Below are 19,278 nucleotides of genomic sequence, written 5' to 3' on the forward strand. Positions count from 1 at the left end.
TTTGGGAAGCTCACAACTGTGGATAACTCTGGCTTCAGGAAATCCAATGCTTTCTTCTGACTTCTCCAGGCACGACACAAACACAGACACACACAGACACACACAGACACACACACACACACAGACTCTCACACAGAGAGACTCTCACACACCACACACACACACACACACACACACACACACACACATACACTTACACACACACACACACAGATACACAGACACACACACATAGACACACACACACAGACACACAGACTCACAAGCATAGCACATAAATGAAAATAAATCTTTTAAGAAACAAAATAATTTACTACAATTCAATTTGTGTATTATTGTTGCCTAATCTAAACTTAAATCTCTTATTAACTAGGTTAAGTCCAAGGAAATACACAAAAGCACATTTAGTAGTTCAATTTAATTCACTTTGTCCCAAATAATAGTTTTAGTCTCAATATATGGGGTGTTTTCTATTCTTCCCTTTCACACAAAGACTTTTGTTCCAGAGTGTGTATTCCATACACAGCACACAGGAATTTGGAGTGGTGTCCTGTAGCGTTAGTAGCCAGTAGTTACTGTACTCAATAGAGTGGTTTTAGACTGAGGCCTTTTGACTCATGCAAATACATCAGCTTAGCAGAGAGCATCTTTTCCTTTTCCTTTGAAGTGAAACCTAGAAAGTCTCTCTCTTTTAGCTTAATGTCTGTTTTAGTAATTCTTTCATTGTATATTTTTTTTCTCAGTTTCCAACACGTGGAATTCTGAATAAACAAAAATAGGGAGGATTGTGTTCACTTAGGGACAAAATGCATCCAGCCTAATTGCTGTTGTGCTGGGAACTCTATTGGTAGCCTTAATATGCCAATATCAGGACGGAGGCCAGAGTTGTTACAGGCCCTTCCATTACACAATCTCTACCTCCCTACACCCGTGCCCTTCTGTTTAACAGTTGGTTCCAAAACTGATATTTCATGCTATTTAATACAAGCGTTGAATACAAATATTCAAATAGTTATCTGTCAGAGTGCCTTGGCATTTCAACATTAATGTCAGAAGACAATGCGTTATTAGAGGAATAATTTGTCAGCCTATGTTTAGGGAGAGAGTTCTTGCTGTTTCCAGATTGTCTAGGGATGCCTGAAGTTTCTCAAGGCATTTGTGCAGTTAATTACAAGACAAAGAAAATGAATCAACCTTGGACACCATATGCTTTAAATGTAGAGAAACTGACAGTTAAAAATTTTTATGTTTTTTTTTTTGAGCATTTTTTTTCTTAATTCAATCACAAGGAACGCTCCTAAGATAAGAATGAGAAGAAAGGCTACTGCAAAGAGGAGATATGATTTCGGTACCCAGGCTGTACCATAGCCTTGGTAGTGGACCCTAGTGGTGTCTCTGAGAAGGGACCAGAGCACTGGCTGTAATGCTGCTCTTCCCTCCTCTAAGACATAGTTAATTGGGCTTCATGTTGACTTTGCCCTACTATCTCTATCACCCTCAAAATCCTTTTAAATTTAAATAATACATGTGTTTAATTTGTTAAAAGTGTTTGCCACAAAGCTGAAGAGATAGTGGGTGCTCCGTGGGTTCTCACAGTTAATATCAAATGCCACTCAACAGGCTAGGAAACAGTTAGCAGGGCCAGAAGGACAGTCATGAAGGCCTCCTCCTGAGCCATCACTTACGGCTTCTGAAAAGCATCCTACTAAGTGGAGTTTCCATCCTGCTTTGAGAACAAGCTGTCTGCATATGGCTATTCATTTACACTTCTTTCTCTGTGCTTATTAATTATTACATCCCATTTTAGCTGACAGTTTTATACACCTGTCCAAATTAACTGTCAAATCTCAGAACTATGTAATTTTCAGTTTTAGAAATCTGTCTGATTTTGAAAATATTTTAATTTTTTTTTGGTAGAATTTGAAAGTTTAAACTTTTAAGCTTCTATCAGACTCAGAGAACAGGCTTTTCCCCATTATTTACTTTCATTCATTTTTTGGGTCTTTGTTTGTTTGGTTGACTCTCATGTAGCTCAGGCCCATCTTTATCTCACTATGTAGTTGATAATGACCTTGAACTTGAAGTCCTCCCTCCTCCACCCCCAACTGCTAGGATTACAAGCATGTCCCACTGGGCCTGGGTTTCCATTTTTATTCATTATAAAATCTGTCGTGAAACAACGTTCCTAAAATTTTTAAGAAAACATACACATTTACTTATGCTGATTGAGCACTAATTTTTAGTATTGAATTCCATTGTTTTCTGGAGTTAAGTTTTCATTATTAAATTGACACCCTGTTAATAAACTGCACTGTTAAGCCATTATGTGGTATTGGTAAGATAGATTTAATAATGATTTCTCCACTCACAAAGTATGTAAGAGTCTATATTGATTGAGTTGCCAGACTGTACAGCTGAACCTATGGATAATGGCATTGGTACCAATATGGCATGTTATTTACAGATAATGCCAAAATAAACACATTCATGCTGATAGCTTTTAACTTTTTGACATATATATATATATATATATATATATATATATATATATATCATGTGTTTAGCTTGCCTTGGCCTCCCTTTCTTTTGAATTACTTTCTTAAATTGTCTACTCAGGTAGACAATTACTTGGTCAAGAGTCTGAATGTGTGTGTTGTTGTGACTATTTCATGTTGATTTTCAGTGCAGGAATCAGAGTCTTTATCATTTTGCTGTGGGCTGAGTCTGCAACATCAACAGTGAGGCAGCAGTAGGCATTTGTTCCATGATGACAGTAATCTCACAAGATGTTCGTTAGCAATGGGGTTGACATGTCACCAGTGATTTGGTGATATCACTCTGTGGATGATCAATTTTCACTTAACCTTTTTAATTCTAACTTTTTTTTGACATTATTATGATGCAAGCACATCATTTCACCTTCCCTTTTTACCATCTAGTCCCTCCCATGTATCTCCTCTTGCTGTCTCTCAAATTTATGGCCTTGCTTTGTGTGTGTGCTTGCATGCATGTGTGTATCTCTAAACTTATAGATACAACCTGCTCAGTACATATAATGTTACAATATATATTTTTAATCTTTAAAAATAATTTTATTTGTTGGGTGTTTTGGCTGCATGTATGTATGTGTAACATGTGCATGGCTTGTTCAGAGTCCAAAAGAGTGTGTCAGATCTCAATAAACTGAAGTTACAGACAGTTATGAGGTATCATGTGAGTGCTGGGAATCCAACTCACGTCCTCTGGAAGAGTAGCCTGGGATTTAACCCCTTAATCATTGCTCTAGCCCTATTTTGTTTTGTTTTGAGACAAGATCCCACTGCATGGCCCTGATTGACCTTAAAGATCTGCTAGCCTCTGCCTCCTGGGTACTGGGATTAAAAGCATCCATCACCACACCCCAATCACTTAAATTTTTGTTGTTATTGTTTGTTTGTTTTTTGAGATAGGTATTCTCTACAAAGCTCTGGCTGTTCTAGAACCCTCTATGTAGACCAGGTTGGCCTGGAACTCAGAGAGATCCACCTGCCTCTGCTTTCTGAGTGTTGGGATTAAAATTTAAAAGAAATATACACACAACACAATACACACACACACACACACACACACACACACACACACACACACACATATATATATATATATCAGAGTTTCAGAATATAGGTGATATGGAAGTATGTGTTTTATCTATAACACATTAACTTAGACTTCAAGAACTGTTAGTATACTTTATTAAGAGAGGAAAGGAATTAGATTTAAGTCCCAAGCAATGAGCAGAAAATGGGCAGTAACAGTTGTGTTAGTGTAATCATGATAAATTTAGGCGATGTTCTCTGAAAGAAGGAGGCATGAAAAAAACTTCGTAGGAATTAGGGAAATGGTTCACTTGGCAAAGTGCCTGCTGTACACACCTGAAACTGTGGTTCAGAGCCTTACACAGAACCTGTGTAAGCTAGTGGTGGCAGGACATATCTGTAACCCTAACACTTGGGGGACAGGAACAAGTGGATCCCAGAGTTGGCTGACCAGTCTGTCTTGCTAATTGGCAGTTGCCAGGTTCAGTGAGACTCTCTCTCAAAAACAAACAAACATAATCAAACAAACAATAAATAAGGTGGAGAAGTATATAGAGGAGGTACCTGACTTCTACTTCTGTTCTCTACATACATATACCCACAAATACATGTGTGCGCATATACAAACACACTACACATACCACATATATACCACATGTGTGTACACACACACACACAATTCTCTCTCACACACACATCTATAAAAATTCAAAAGAAAGACATGAAGAGTTAGATAAAAGAAAAGATTGTGCCAAAACTGTTAAAGCTTAAAAAATTAAGGTATTTCTACTGGGTTGGACTGTATTCATTAATTAGCAGTTGGGGTCACTTTTGTAAACACCCCCTCCCATATCAAGTAGTATGCATGTGATTTTTCTTCTTCTGAAACACTCCATTTGTGCAAAGCAAGTCTTTAGTAAAGTCTCGTCTCCTTCTCCTTGGTAACTGTTAGTAGCCTTTGGTCTCAGTTACAGAGACAATCAAAACTTAATGTCATTCCCAGAGATGCTGCACTGACTGGGTACAGTCAGACAGAGTAAATGGAAGATGACTAGCTAGTGGAGGTGTTTGCCTACATCTGGTCCCCTGGTTCCCAAGTGTGTGGCTAGTGTGGATTGTCACCTGCTGGATCTACAGCGTTGTGTGTTTCTCTTTGAATATCCTTCATGCAAATTCCGTGTAGCTACCAGATGTGGGATCATAGACTCACAGTTCAGATGTTTTTCCTTAAAGGATGTAGAATCCTTTCTGTGAGGTTGAGTGTGGAATTACAGTTTTGTCATGTGCATTTGAAGTAGATGGTAGGACGTGTCACCGAACACTGGATCTAAGCATTAGGTTTCTTCATTGGCTGTTATACCATCTTCTCTTTCTCACCTGGTTGTCTGTCTGTCTTCACCTGGTTGTCTGTCACTTGTTCCAGAGCCTTTAGCCTTGGGGCAGAAGGTGGGATGGGAATAGAAGGAGTTGTTTCAGTTAGTGTACAGATATGATTTATTCAAAAATATTTGAATATTTGTAAATATATAAAGTAAAAAAAATTGTTTCTTCTCAAATCAGCTCTCTCTCTCAGCCTCCCTTCTACTGTAGAAATTATTCAGCAACTTGAGGTTTTCTTTTTTCTTTCTTTTTGTTTTTCCTGAGACACTCTATAGCCTAGGCTGGCTTTGAACGCAAGATCACCCTGTCTCAGTCTCCATAGTTGTCTTAGGATTTTCATTGCTGTGGTAAAATCATGACCAAAAGCAATTTGGAGAAAAGGGTGTATTTCAGTGTACAGTTCCACATCATAGTCTATTCAAAGGCAGTAGGGCAGAAATTCAAGACAGGGCAGGAGCCTGGAGGAAGGAGCTGAAGCAGAGGTCATGAATAGTGCTGCTTCCCGGCTTGCTTCTCATGGTCTGCTCATCTGCCTTCTTATATATTTCAGAAAGACCTATTTAGGGCTAACACTACCCACAATGGCCTGTGCCCTATCACATGGACCATTAATCAAGGAACTGCCCCCACCCCCTGCTTGCCTCTACTCTAGGCCAGTTGCATGGCAGCATTCTCTGAGCTGAGGTTCCTTCCTCTCAGATGACTTTAGTTTGTGTCAAGTCAGGAAAGCACTAACCAGCACACAGTGAGTTCTGGGTGATAGGCATAAGCTACCATGCTCACCTTTGCGACTCGAATCTTGGAGTGCATTTCTTGTTTTTCAGTATATGTCAATTAAGAGTAGATCTAATTTATCATTGTTTACTTTCTAATTTTTTATTTTAAGCCATCTTTTGGTTACACAAAATCTGTCTCATCTCTAGTAAAGCAATTTGAGAGCAGTTAGAACCCTCCACGACGTGTATGGCCAAGTCTAGGTTTTGTAACTTCCGTAAATGTGTGCTGTGTTTCTGAGTAATAAGTGATAAAAGTTTCAGACTTACACAACCTAAGTGAACCTTATATTAAAATTTAATATCACCACTTACTAGCAGGTGCTTCTACTCTGCTTCAGTTTGTTAGATACCAGCCAGCCCTTCAGTATCCCTGCCTTCTGACTATCCCCTCTTCCTATGTTTTGTTCGACAGTGTTTTCCCATCAGGACTTTTGTTTGTTTGTTTGACTTAATACTTAGAAGGAGCTAGTAACTTCACTTTTTTGTACTGTTTCTGATGGTGCCAGCATCCTGTGTAATTCACATTTACTGTGCCTTGGCGATGCTTGGGCTTATGTTTCACATGTACTGTGCCTCTGTTGTTATCTTCGTTTAATTAGTTTTGTTCTGCCTTACTTTCCTGCCTTCCCCTTTGTAAAAACAGTCATGTTTTTTGTTTCTCCAAAGGAGAATGCTCTCTTATCTTGTTGCAAAGGTTTGCAAATGAGCTGCTCTGTTTATTATTGCAGTGGTTTGCCTTTGCATTTAATAAACATACCCAAACTTGACATTCTATTATCTGACTGTAGACTTCATTTATTTATTTATTTTTTATTGATGTCATTTCAAAGGTATAGAATGCTCTCACATCCCAGGCTTTTGGAATTGTTTAGGATTGTAGTTGCACATTTTTTACAGGGTTTATCAAATCGTGTATAAACAATTATTTAGGCATAATTACACGACTTATTACTTCTTTCTGCATCCCTCTCCATCTTCCACATCATTGTCTCCATTCTTGTGTTTATTGTTCATTTGCTGGGCTAGGCCCTCAAACAATTGTTTCATTGTTTGTTAGAAGTAAACATTTGGATTTCTATTTTTTCTAAAAGTATCCTTTTCTACTTGCAACAAAATTCAATGAAAATGTAGCTTCAAAAAAGCATACCCTTAAAAGTTAGCTTTCTTTTAATTTTGTGGGACTAAGTTATTGAGGAATTTCTGGCAGATGTAATTATTGAGATCTCTCTCTCTGTGTCTCTCTGTTTCTCCCTCTCTCTGTTTATCTCTCTCTTTCTCTGTCTGTCTGTCTGTCTCTTTCTCTCTTAAGACAAGGTCTTACTGTGTAGCCCCAGCTGGCCTAGATCTTGTTATGTAGACTAGGCTGGCCTTCAACTAAGAGACCCACCTGCCTCTGCCTCCTGAGTGCTGGGATTAAAGAAATATACTACTATCACCAGTAATTGTTAAGCTTTTTATAATCACTATTTCCTCCTCTATCTCAGGTAGCTATTAACCTTTTTTATCTGGATCTTTTATAATGTCTGCTGTTTATAATCTGTGGGTGATATGTGTCTTATTCTTAATATTCAGTTACTTTATATTGGTTCCATTTTCAGGGAAGATTCACATGAACCCATTCAGTCATGTCCTGGGGCACAACCTCTCATCATGTCTGGCTTGCATCATTGTAGCAAACCTCCCGTTGTCCCCTACGCATCTCAACATCTACCCTTGGTCCTCTAAATCTGTCCCATGCTGCCGAAATAGCCATCAGTCCAATCTTTTTCAACCTTTAAAACAAAACAAAGTATCTTCTATGGCTTCCCATCATACTCTGAAAGCCAGATTGTTGTGTAGCTGGCTGCAGAATTTGGATGCTCTGATCTGCCAGGCCAGCCCTAACCCCTAGGCTCCCAGGCCTCACTGATGTCTTCTGTGGGTTTCACCAGGAATTGAATATGTGTGCTCATTCTGACAACCTGATTTTATGTCTTTATTTTTCAAAAAACTATTTCTCGACCTAATGGTCTTGCCTGCCAGTAGAGACATTAGGGTTAATTGGATGTCTAGGAGCTGTTGGTTGCCTAATGCTGTATAATTTGTTCTATGTATAGTGATAGACAGGATCAGAAGATGGGGCCACCAGGTCATTAAATCCCAGTCTGTATGCCCAAGTTGAGACTCGAGTTTCTGTGCCAATGGGTAGTTTGGGAGATCTATTGATCTGGTGACAAGTTGCTTATAGTTCTAATCTTCAGTGTTCTTCTGTCTAAAACAAAGCTGCACAGCATCTGGTTTATATGAATGTTGTGGAAATGAAATAGTTACAGCAACTGATGTGTGGAAGATCTCAGTGCCTTTCACTTCCCTCTTACATTGCACCCTGCCCCACCCTGAACTTCTTTCTGACATTTGCTATGATGAGATTAGTTTTTTTTTTTTTTTTTTTTTTTTTTTTTTTTTTTTTGCATATAGAGTATTTTTTATTTAATTTTATATAACAAAGTCCAATTAAATGAAAACAAACATTTATACACAATATTTGGGAATTTGGGCGTCGTTCTTTCCAAACTACTTCCTGCTGGTAAGGGGCGCTGTCTTGGGGGATTCGAAGAAGATTCAGATATCCTAGCTGTAGTCTGTAGGGCTGTTTTGTCCAGCTGTTTGGAATGTAGGATCAGCTTGTACTCTGTTTCAGGCGGTCTGGTGTGATCAAACCACCTTAGTCTGGAAGGAATCCACATCTTTTCATTTTCTGTGGAAACAAAAATAGAAATACTTTTCCCCAGTAACTTGTTCTTCAACTTAAATTTTGGAGTCAAAGCGTTTTTTTTTTTTTTTTTTTTTTTTTTTTATTATTATTATTATTTTACATGTCGATCCCAGTTCCCTCTCCCTCCCTCCCTCCCTCCCCCCAAGCCCTCCCTCCCTCCTTCCCTCCCTTTTACCCTCTCTACCCTCTCCCATGCACTCTAAACACCCTCCCCTCCCAACCCCCCACCACAATACAATATGTAGGGGAATGCCATCCAGTTGGGGTCATGTAGATCTGACAGGTCCTGTGAAGTAGGGACTAGGGCTTCTCTCCTATCTCTAGAATAAGGCAGTTATCCCTCCATGGGGGATATGTTTGCAAAGTCCTTTTGTGCACCAGGGATACATCCTGGCTCCACTGTCTGAGGTCTCTTAGACTGGATGAGATTAGTTTTTACACTAGGAAATTAAGCCAGTGTCTGGTACATGGCAGGCAACAAATGAATTATTTAAGTGACTAATGGAAATTGCATGGCTTGGGTAGTTCTCTAAGGATAGGGTACATACTATGGAAGGAAGGCAGAAGCCTTCGTGGTAGCTGCCACTATCCTTGAAGATCATTGGGGATCTTTATCAGAATGTAAGAGGGACTTTGCTACCATTGCAGTCTCTTCCATCTGATCTCTTCCATCTGATCACCTCTAAGGCATCTTTTCCTAATGCATGTTTGGATCACACAATGCATTGCAGCCATTCTGGTTTACATGTGGGTTTCTTGTGCAGATATTACCTTCAATGACTTAGTATCTTGTAGACATCATAAGTCAAATGTTCCAAATAGGTAGGACAATGGCTGAAAGAACTGAATCTAAGAGAAGGAAAAACAAAACAAAACAATAACAAAAAACAAAACAAAAACAAAAACTGCTTGTGAAATTGACTGTCCTTGATAAAGGCCCATCTCATCCTTAGAACCCACCACGGCTGAGGCTCTCAAGCAATAGAAGGACATACAAACACCAGCTTCCAGACTGATGACATAACACAGAGAAATAGAGTTTCCTCTGCCATGTTTTGAAATTAGGTGCCAAAAAAATTGCCAGCCCTTTTTAAAATTGACAGTCATTGGGCAGCATTCCATAATGATGTTAGTTTGTGTCTTCCACCAGGCTGGCTGGAACAGATCAGAGCTCCACTTCCAAATTGTTGTAATATTCTGCCCACCACCCAGTGGTGATCTCAAGAGAAGTGCTTTCATTACCTGGTGGAGCTTAGGACTTTTCCTTGAAACTGTCTCTCACAGTAGACATTTCTCTTAGGTATAATCTACTCTGACATTACATTTGGTAACTGGTCAAAGTTCAGAATTTGCTCTAGTTAAAAATATTCCTGGAGCTTTTTGTGTTCATGATAATAAAGACTTTGTTAATGTCAAGTATAACAACTTGTCATAGTTTTGGTTGTGATATACAACTATTTTTTACATAACAGGTGGCAGCTCTGAGGTAATATAAAAGGACTTAGCTTAGTTTTGTGCCTGGAATTCAGAGTCCATGCCCCAGTCTATTTTCTGTTTCACTATAGCAGAATACATAATGCTTCCTTATTTATTTGGAATAGGTTTACTTAACTCATGGTTTTGGAAGTTGGAATACCTGGTAAAAGCCTTCTTTCTGTTGGGATCTTTGTACTGTGTCCCTAAGCATCAGATGATACCACATAGTCTAAAGAGACAGAGCCAAAAGTGTTTTTATAACAGACCCACTCTAGAGATAACCATTACCCTGTTAAGCCATTCATATATGATTATATGAATGGATTTATGATGACCTAGCTGTTTCTAATAGATCCTATGGTGTCACACTTCCTAATGCCACCCAATGAACTTTAAATTTTAATGTGAGTTTTTATGGGGGCCATTTGTACTCTAGCACAGGCGTAGCTCAGTTGATAGCCTGAAAAGGGAGCCTGTTGTCTGGTTTCCTTTGTGGCTGTATATAGGGATTAGTTTTCTCAGCTAATGTTCTCTTTCTAACCACTTGTGAGTTTGTTCTCCCTCTCTCATGTTCCTCTGCTTTACATATTTCCTGCCAGCTAGGTCTACTAGGTAGTGACTTCCAAACTTCATAGAGGGAAGGAATCTGGGAGCTGCCTCAAAGAGCCCATGTTCTCCAGTCCACAGCACCTCAACCTCACATCCACGCCTATCTCCTGCTCGTATTAGTGTTGGGCAACTATACTATGCCAGCAGAAGCCAAGTCACAGACAGACTCAAGTCTAAAAGAGAAATTATTTTCAAGAGAAAAGAACATTGATTCTTATCTACCCTCCCCCCCACTGTATTCTCCTGACCCTGGGGCAGGTTCAGCCTTAACACAGCCTTTTCTTTACTCCTGTTTGTCACATGACTCTGATTGGGGAGGGCCAGAGATGGAGAGAGTGACTCTCTTCAGTTTCTTATCAGAGTCAGTTAAATAGAAAATGAAGAGAGGAACACGCACAGAGATAGAGATACCGACTCCCCCAGCAAAGCCTGAGGAGACAGAAAGCAAGAGCATTTTTGCAGAAATGAGACAAAAGCCCTTGAAGGTATGTGCAGAGCAGGTCCTTACAGAGAGTAACAAAGCAGTCCTTTGTCTTCTGAAGGTATCCCGACTACTGGGTGTTTGCATGCCACCACCTCAAGTGCATGACTTTATTTACAATCTGATAGCATCACCACTGATGGTGATCTTCCATGCAAAGACCTCATGGTGCAGGGAGTGCTCTCTGTTGCCCATTCTGAATCAAACAGGAGAAACCTTGAGAGATCGTTCATTCATACGGCCAACATTTATTTAATGGACGAGGTCATCAACCTCCTGAAATTACAGCCTGATGGAGAGGCAAATATGCAGGTAGTGACAATTCAAGCGCAAAGGAGAGGTTCTTACGACTCTGGAGGTGAGGAAGGACTTCAAAGGAGGTGAGATTTCAAGGATGCATCTGGAGAGGTCTAAAGGAGCTAGCTAAGAGTCAGAAAGAACTGCATATGCCATGGGCTGGACATGAGATGGTATGAGCCATGTTTGAGAACTGTGAGTAGTTCTAAAGGGGTACGCAAGCTGGGAAGAGATGAGGCTGCAGGGTTAACTGGCCCAGAACATGAAAATCTTTGCAACCTATATTTATCCCTGTTTTTTTTTTTTTTTCTGTAGACTGCAAACATTATATGTATTACTGTTCTGCTTGTCACAGACTGGAACTGAGGAGAATATGAAAGTAGAAAAGAGATAACCTTGCACTGACTCTCAGACGAACTGGCTAGTAGGGTTGGCCCATGGCTGGCTTCTGTTCAAGTTGCTTTGTTTGGCTAGACTGTGCAAACAAATGGACTTTGCTGGTCATTTAACTTTGTCACAAACTAGAATCACCCAGGAAGAGTCTTAATTCCGAGTTCTCTATGTCTGGTTGGCCTGTGTATATGTCTGGGGAGAATTGTCTTGATTGATAGTTGATGTAGGAAGACCCAGCTCATGGCAGGCAGCATCCTTTCCTAGGCAGAGAGTCCTGAAGCATACTAGAGAGGAAAGAGCTAGCTGAGAGGAAGCAGGCAGGCAAAGATTCATGCATGGCATTTCTCACTTTTATCTTGACAGTGGATGCAAAGTTTTAAGTCCCTGCCATAACTTCCCTGAAATAATAAAGTGACCTGAAATTATAAGCCTCAAAATTTCTGTCTTCCCTAAGTTGCTTTTTTCTTACAGCAACAGAAATGAAGCCGGGATATTGACTTATACCAAACACCTACTTTGCTCTGGCACTCCAGAACTTGGACATGCCATAGGTTGCAGGTGCTCATAATACCAGATCCCTTCAAATCCAGACCTTGGGTGCTGAGTCGTTGAGAAATTTCCCTCAGATGGGATGCAGTGCATATGTGCTGCATTCCCACAGCTGGGGACGATAGATCTGGGTGGACCTTCATGAAGGAGAGATGTTAGGCTTCGGACACTGTGTTCCCAGAAGGCTCATGAATTGAATGATTGGTTTCCAACATGAAGCAGTATTTTGGGAGGTTGTGGAAGCTCTAGCAAATGAAGCCTCATGGGAGGAAGTAGGTCATTAGGAAGGGGCTCTTGGAGGTGTGTTACCTAAGCCTTGTCTTGTTGAGCTCTCTGCTACCTGATCAGCCATGATGTGAAAAGCCGCACGCTCCTGTCACCATGTTGCTCTTTCTAATTGTTTGGGGCCAAGTGATCATGGACTGATGTCTCTGGAATCAGAAGCCCAAATAAATCCTTCCTCCTTTAAGTTATTTCTGTCAGATATCTGGTCATAGAAATGAAGAACTGATGTAAGTGAAAAAAATGTAAGAAACTGGCCAGTGGATCGCTCCAGACTCCCCAACGTTCCTCTACTGATGTGTCCCCCTCATCACAGATCTGTGATAAATCGTAGTCATGAGTCCCTCCAGTGGGTTGTCTCACAGATGGGAGGTCTCGATGACTCCGACAGGTGTGGATATTTAGGTATAAGTATTTATTGAATTAATAAATGCAGCATCAACAGGTAGAAGTTTTTATCTAGGCATAGTGATACATCTGTAATCCCAGTCCTAAGGAGGAGGAGGCAAAGAAAATTATCGAACCAAAGTCATCCTGAGAACTGGAGTGGTGTTGTACACATTTAATTTTAGCTCCTGGGAGGTAGAGGCAGGAAGATTTCTGTGGGTTTGAGGACAGCCCGGTCTACAGAGCACATGCCAAGACCACACAGATTCTGTCTAAAAAAGCAAAAGTCATCCTGGGCCTTAAACAGAAGTATTAAAGTTCACATATGTTGTTCATATATAAATGAATAGTGTGTGTGTGTGTGTGTGTGTGTGTGTGTGTGTGTGTGTAGAAAGTGAGAAGTATCTGTGTATACCAGAACTTGTTTAATCACCATACTTCTCCAATTCACAAACTCTGTTTTAAATGATGCTGTTGTTTTTGCTATACTGGGAATTGAACCAAGGACTTTGTGCATGCTTGGCAAGCTTTCTACCACTGATCAACATCCACAATCCCTCTGAATCACTCTTGAGTTTAACCTTCTAGTGACAACCATGTGTCCATTTTGAGAAGTGTAGAAATAAGGAGTTCCCAGCTTCTAGGCAATTTCAAATCACACAGAAAGGATTTAAACAATGGTAGGATAACTTGGAATGTTTATAGCATAACAAGAACTACCACTTTCCTGTTCTTGATGAAGTGAAGAGATACTTAATTATCTAACCCCCGGGAAACTACATGAAACTGCATTATCATAGTGCAATACTGTAATGCAGATAGCTTCTCTTGCTACATTAAAAATGCATTAGTGATGACATACATGCATGAAAATGCTGTAATAAAGAAAGCCATTACTTCATATGCTAACTTAAAATAAATTAAAAAGTGCATTGGTATTTATGGCCTAGCAGCCACATATTAGGTACTTTCACATATTTTTTTTGTCAGAAAATTTTAACAATTGAAAGAAATTCCCTATCTTTTATTGAGCTCCAGGTGGCTTCTAAAGGAAATTGTAGCTTACCAGAAAAACCTTGGGTTACATAGGGCTTCACCTTCAGTTTCCAGAGTCCCTTGGAGTTCTGCTCTTGGACTGAGAGCCTGCTGAGCAGATGCTTCAGATAGACTCACAGCTCCATCTCGTCATCTCTGCCTCCATCTGGCCCAGGGAGAATGGCTCCTGACTCTCTCGTTAACCTTGGAGCCTTTTCTCTGCTTTAGAAGCACAGAACAGCACCCCTTAACCCTGGTTCAGTTTGCTTTTGTGTTGTGTATCTTGTCTAGTTGGAGAATATTTACAGCTCACAAGTAGACTCTAATATTTAAGGTCTGCTAACAGGCACAGTGGCTTCCCAGCAGCACGCCATTTACCACAGGGGTTTTCCTCAGGCTGCTGACAACTGTTTTTGCTCTTGCTTTGTTATCTCTCTCTCTTTTATTTTTCTGTTTCCCTTCTTTTGCCTATCATGTTAGAGCCTCCTGTTAGCTGACCATAAGTACTTACTGTAATATTCGTACACAGGGAGTTTAGTTTTCTATGCTCGTTTCATAATTCTGAAAGCAAATGAGATAATTTTTCATTGTATTTCTCTATTCACAACTGCTTAGCAGAAATTCCTTTTGTTCGTGTGAGCCTGCAATCTCTTACGTTTAGGCAGGAAAGCTACATTGTTTATTTGCTTGATTTTGTTCTTCTGGGTTACTTGCTAGGTCAGTTAAAGTATATTTTCTGTGTCTGATACGTCTTAGAATTGGTTAACTTCCAACAAATTTTAGTTTTAAGTGAAGCATGTTATTTATGTGTGCCTTCTGTTCAGAGACTTAATGCAGTGAGTGTTGTAAGATTTGCTGGAGTTGGCAACATCATTAGTTCGAGGACAAAGCTTCTAAGATCATACAGCTTATATGAATAAGAATGAGCCCCATAGGCTCCTAGTTTGAATGTGTGGTGCCCACTTGGTAGAGCTGTTTGAAAGGAGAAGGAGGAGTGGCCTTGTTGGAGGAGCTGTGTCACTGGGGCTGTGGACTTTTAAGTTTCAAAGTCCAGGCTATTCCCAGTTAGCTTCCTCTGCTTTCTGTTTGTGGTTTGAGATGTAAGCTCTTAGCTGTTACTCTAGCCACCATGCCTGGTGCTAGGTGCCATACTGCCCAGCTATGACGGACCCTTATTGCTCTGCACTCTGTTCCTTACATAAGTTGCCTTGGTCATAGTGTTTTATCACAACAGAGAAATAACGAAGACAGAGCTTAGCAATAGAGCATTTGATTATTTTTCCTTCCAGAGATAAGTGTACCCTCTACCTCATGACCTTTGGCATTCTCTATTTCAGACTTCCAGAGAGACGGTCTTTCAGAGCCTACACAGCTATTCTGTATTTTGATCCTCGGATGAGAATATTTATTCAAGCCAAAAGAGTTCAGACAAAGCACCTATGTTACTCTCTTTACAAACCCAGGTAACACGCTTCCTTTTGAATATTTTCTTGGAGGTTTTTACATACAAAATTGACAAAATGCCTCAGAGTCTCGAGATGGAGGCATTGATGGATGGTAAGCATTTCATATTGCTCTCAGGGAAGACTGAACACTGTAGGGAACATGCTAAGCTCGGTAAGTAAGGACCCTTGACAGGGATTGCTTGTTCACTGAAGCCCATTAGTTGTGATTGCTTCCATGCAGAGAACACAGTTGGGTGTGTTTTCTGTTTACATAGTATATTTGAACTATTAAGCTTCATACAGTGTTGTTACATACAATAATTTTCTCAGGATGGGCTTATATGACAGTGATACCATAGGATTTTAATGTTGTAAGGACACTCTATGGCTGATGATGACACAGTTCCCAGACTAGCATACAGTATCCCAGTCATCAAGCAATACATGACTTACATTTATGTATGGTATACATATAGAATGAGCAGACAAAAAAAATACCTGATCCATTTATTATATATATGTGTGTGTATTAAATGTCTTCTTTTTAGTTATTTTTATTTTGTTATTTTATGTGTATGGGTAGTTTGCCTGCATGCTTATCATGTACCACTTGCCTGCAGGACCCAATAAGGTCAGAAGAGGACATTGGATCCCCAGAACTGGAGTTAGAGATAGTTGTGAGCTGCCATATGGTTGCTGGGAATTGAACCAGAGACCTCTGGAAGAGCTTAGCCATTTCTCCAGTCCCTTACTTGATATATTTTAATTTAAAAATTAAGCTTGAATTGGTCTTTTCTTACTTTTGCTGTGTTTTCTGGGTGGTCATTAATTTGTACAAGAGATTAACATAATCTGGGAGTCAGACAGGAGTGGTGCAAAGAAGAGTAATTCTCACTTAAGGGATCTACCATCCCCTGGGGAAACAGTGCTCCCGTGCTGACTAAATATGTACTTTTTACCTATAGTATTTTCCACTATGATTCTTTGGGGTTTTGTTTTGTTTTAAATCATCATCAATGTTAGAGATAACACACAAAGCACAATCTTCTGGTTATTCTTTTTTCTAATCCAAATTATCACATTAACTTTCTATAAAAGACCTTCACCGTTTATTATGTTGTCAGAGTGTCACAAAAAATCAGCCTTTAGCCTGGGGCCTTAAAATTCCTCACAGAATGTGATATTAAAAATACAGATCACTTTGATGATTCTGTGCCCTCATTAAATACCAGTGGATTTCTCACAGGCTTTAATTTTGATTTCTGTTTATACTGAAAATCATCTTTTGAAAGTAAAGTGTGCACAGGCTAAGACCTCGTCAGGCTGTTCATTCCCTGGTAAATATCAGACAGTTGTTTCCTATGTATCGGTCCCATTCTTGTGGGAGGTCCAAGGGTATCCTGGATCAGTCAGCTAGTCTTTTCAAAGTATTCCTCTTAGTGAGTTTGGTTAAGAAAAATGTTCAAACCCTTGGAAAATGGATTTGTTTCCACTTTCCGAGGAAAACATAGTAAGCAAAGTTTTACAGCTTGAATTACTTTCTTAGAACAATTGCCCTTCCCATCCTAGTACATTTGCATTTACCTTCTGAAGTGACAGTCTTAGCTCTCTACCGTCAGGATGCAGGATCGTGCATATGTGTGTGTCCGTGTCACTAACTTCTTTCCCTCCTCATACTCTTAAATATTTTCATTAGTAACTTGATTCAAAAGGCAAGAGTGAATGCTGCTTCAATTCATAGTTGACTCTGGCCTAGTGGAGGTAGATGAGAAAAGCAATACCAGAAATAAGGTATGAAGGGTTGAAGTTCAGTAAGCAAACATGAGGCAAACTATTGGCAGATGACCTTTTAGATTTTTGAAACTCTACTATGCAAACATAGACCTGGTAGTGACTTACATGAAAAAGTGGATAGATCCTGTAATTAACCCATAATGCTGGTTTTATTTCATAGTGTGACATACTTGCTAAATATGGTTGTGGAGCTTTGTTGGAGAACAAGATAGTCAGAGAGCCAGTTATTCCTGCCTACAGAGAGACGTCCAGAGTTAGATCCTTTTGGAGGGATACATGCCAGAGAGACATATCTCTTTCATGGCTAATAGCTATCTGGAAGAGACCATTGTTAGGCCTGAGGATGGACGGGAGAACACTGCTGGCTGCAAATGTGAAAGGCTGCCATGCCTTTGATAGAATCCTGGGACGCAGACCGGGGACGCCTGAATAGAAGACAGGGTTAGTCCAGCCTGACACTGTTAGGCTGTTTTCACACTGAAGGGACACAATTTGACCTTTCCCCATCACTGCTTGTACAAGAATATTCTGAGAATCAGGTTGCAGGAGCCCTTATAGATTGGTGCCTTGCTTTCACCTAACCCTTGAGTGTGGGAGGTGGTGGGTGTTTGTTAGCCACGGGCTAAGAGGCCTGACCCAGGGCCTGCTCACATCCAGTGGCCTCAGATGAGCAAGTAGGACCCTAAGAGCTAGGGGGAGCACTCCCTGTCCTGCAGTGTATGTGTTACTATAGCTCCTCCCCCCCCCCCCCCCCCCCCGACTTCATTAGCAGGGAGGGGAAGTGCTTGCATGCTGGAAGGTTCCATCTCTGAAATGGAGATTGGAACAACTCATTCATCTATGACAATGTGACAACGGACAGATTTGACACCTTAAAACTTTAACACACACACAGAGTGTGTTTAAGTTGTCACAAAGAGTTCTAAAGCTGAAGTTGTAGACTAGTATGCAGACCGTCTGGGAATCAGGTCATTTCACTCAATTTTCGGTCTGTTATTGTAAATTAAGTACTAATGCAGGGTTGGTACCTCTAGTGCCTTTACTTTGTACAAAAAAAAAAAAAAAAAAAAAAAAAAATCCTTGACTAGTTCCATTCACATTCTTTGAAAAATTGCTTCATTGTTTAAACAATATCCCCTTAATTTCATTTTGATTCTAAAATATAATCTGACCTAAAATGAATGATTCAAACCAGATAAAGTATATGATTAGAATCTGATTTTTTAAAAAAGCAAATGATAATTTCAGGATACGGTCACCAGTAATTGTATGCCTTCAGACTTAGGTTTGCTGTTCTCTGAGTACAGTAGAGACTGATTTGAACTACACCAAGGTTATTATTTGAATGAGCAATATTCAGTATAAAAGAAACACGGGGGGGGGGACAGAATGATTATGACCTCACCTTAGATTTTAGGGGTGTTTCTTCTCAGTGGCCAATCTTAGCTTCTCTCAAAATGGATGTGGACGTTAGTAATGAGAGCTACAAGTTAGATCTTAGGATAAATGCCCACTGAAGCGCTGCAGGATGCCATTTGGTTTCACTGTTGCTGTGTATTTCGTTTCTATTGTGCTAGAGTGAGAGCCCAGTCCTCAGGGTAGTCTGAGTAAGGTTTCTCTCCTTGAGCCACATAGCTGTGTGTTAGGGTTTTTGTTGCCGTGAAAACAAGCAAACAAATAAACAAACAAACAAAAAATACCTTGACCAAAATCGAATTGGGCAGGAAAGGGATTATTTCATTTATAAATCCAAGTAGCCATCCGTCACTGGGGAAGTCAGGACAGGGACAGGAACTCAAACAGGGCACGGACCTGGGAGCAGGAGCTGATGTAGAAGCCATGGAGGATGCTGTTTCTGCCTAGCACTTCATGGCTTGCTCAGCCTGATTTCTTACAGCACCCAGGATTGCCAACCCAAGGGTGGCAACACCCACGTGGGCTGAGCCCTCCCACATCAACCACTAATTAAGCGAATTCTTGTAGGCTAGCTTGCCCAGACTTCAGGAGGCATTTTCTCCCTGAAGTTTCCCCTCTCAGATGACTA

General features: G+C 40.2%; 1 protein-coding gene across 1 annotated transcript in view; it reads left to right on the forward strand.

Moving 5' to 3' along the window:
- Morc1 (MORC family CW-type zinc finger 1) overlaps nt 1-19,278 on the forward strand; it is a 145,210-nt gene that overhangs the window by 27,146 nt on the left and 98,786 nt on the right. Inside the window, exon 9 of the mRNA XM_051190942.1 lies at nt 15,333-15,458. Coding sequence (XP_051046899.1) covers nt 15,333-15,458 — 126 coding nt within the window. The remainder of the gene's footprint in view (nt 1-15,332; nt 15,459-19,278) is intronic.

Source organism: Phodopus roborovskii, unplaced genomic scaffold (assembly GCF_943737965.1).
Source record: "Phodopus roborovskii unplaced genomic scaffold, PHOROB, whole genome shotgun sequence".
NCBI lineage: Eukaryota > Metazoa > Chordata > Mammalia > Rodentia > Cricetidae > Phodopus > Phodopus roborovskii.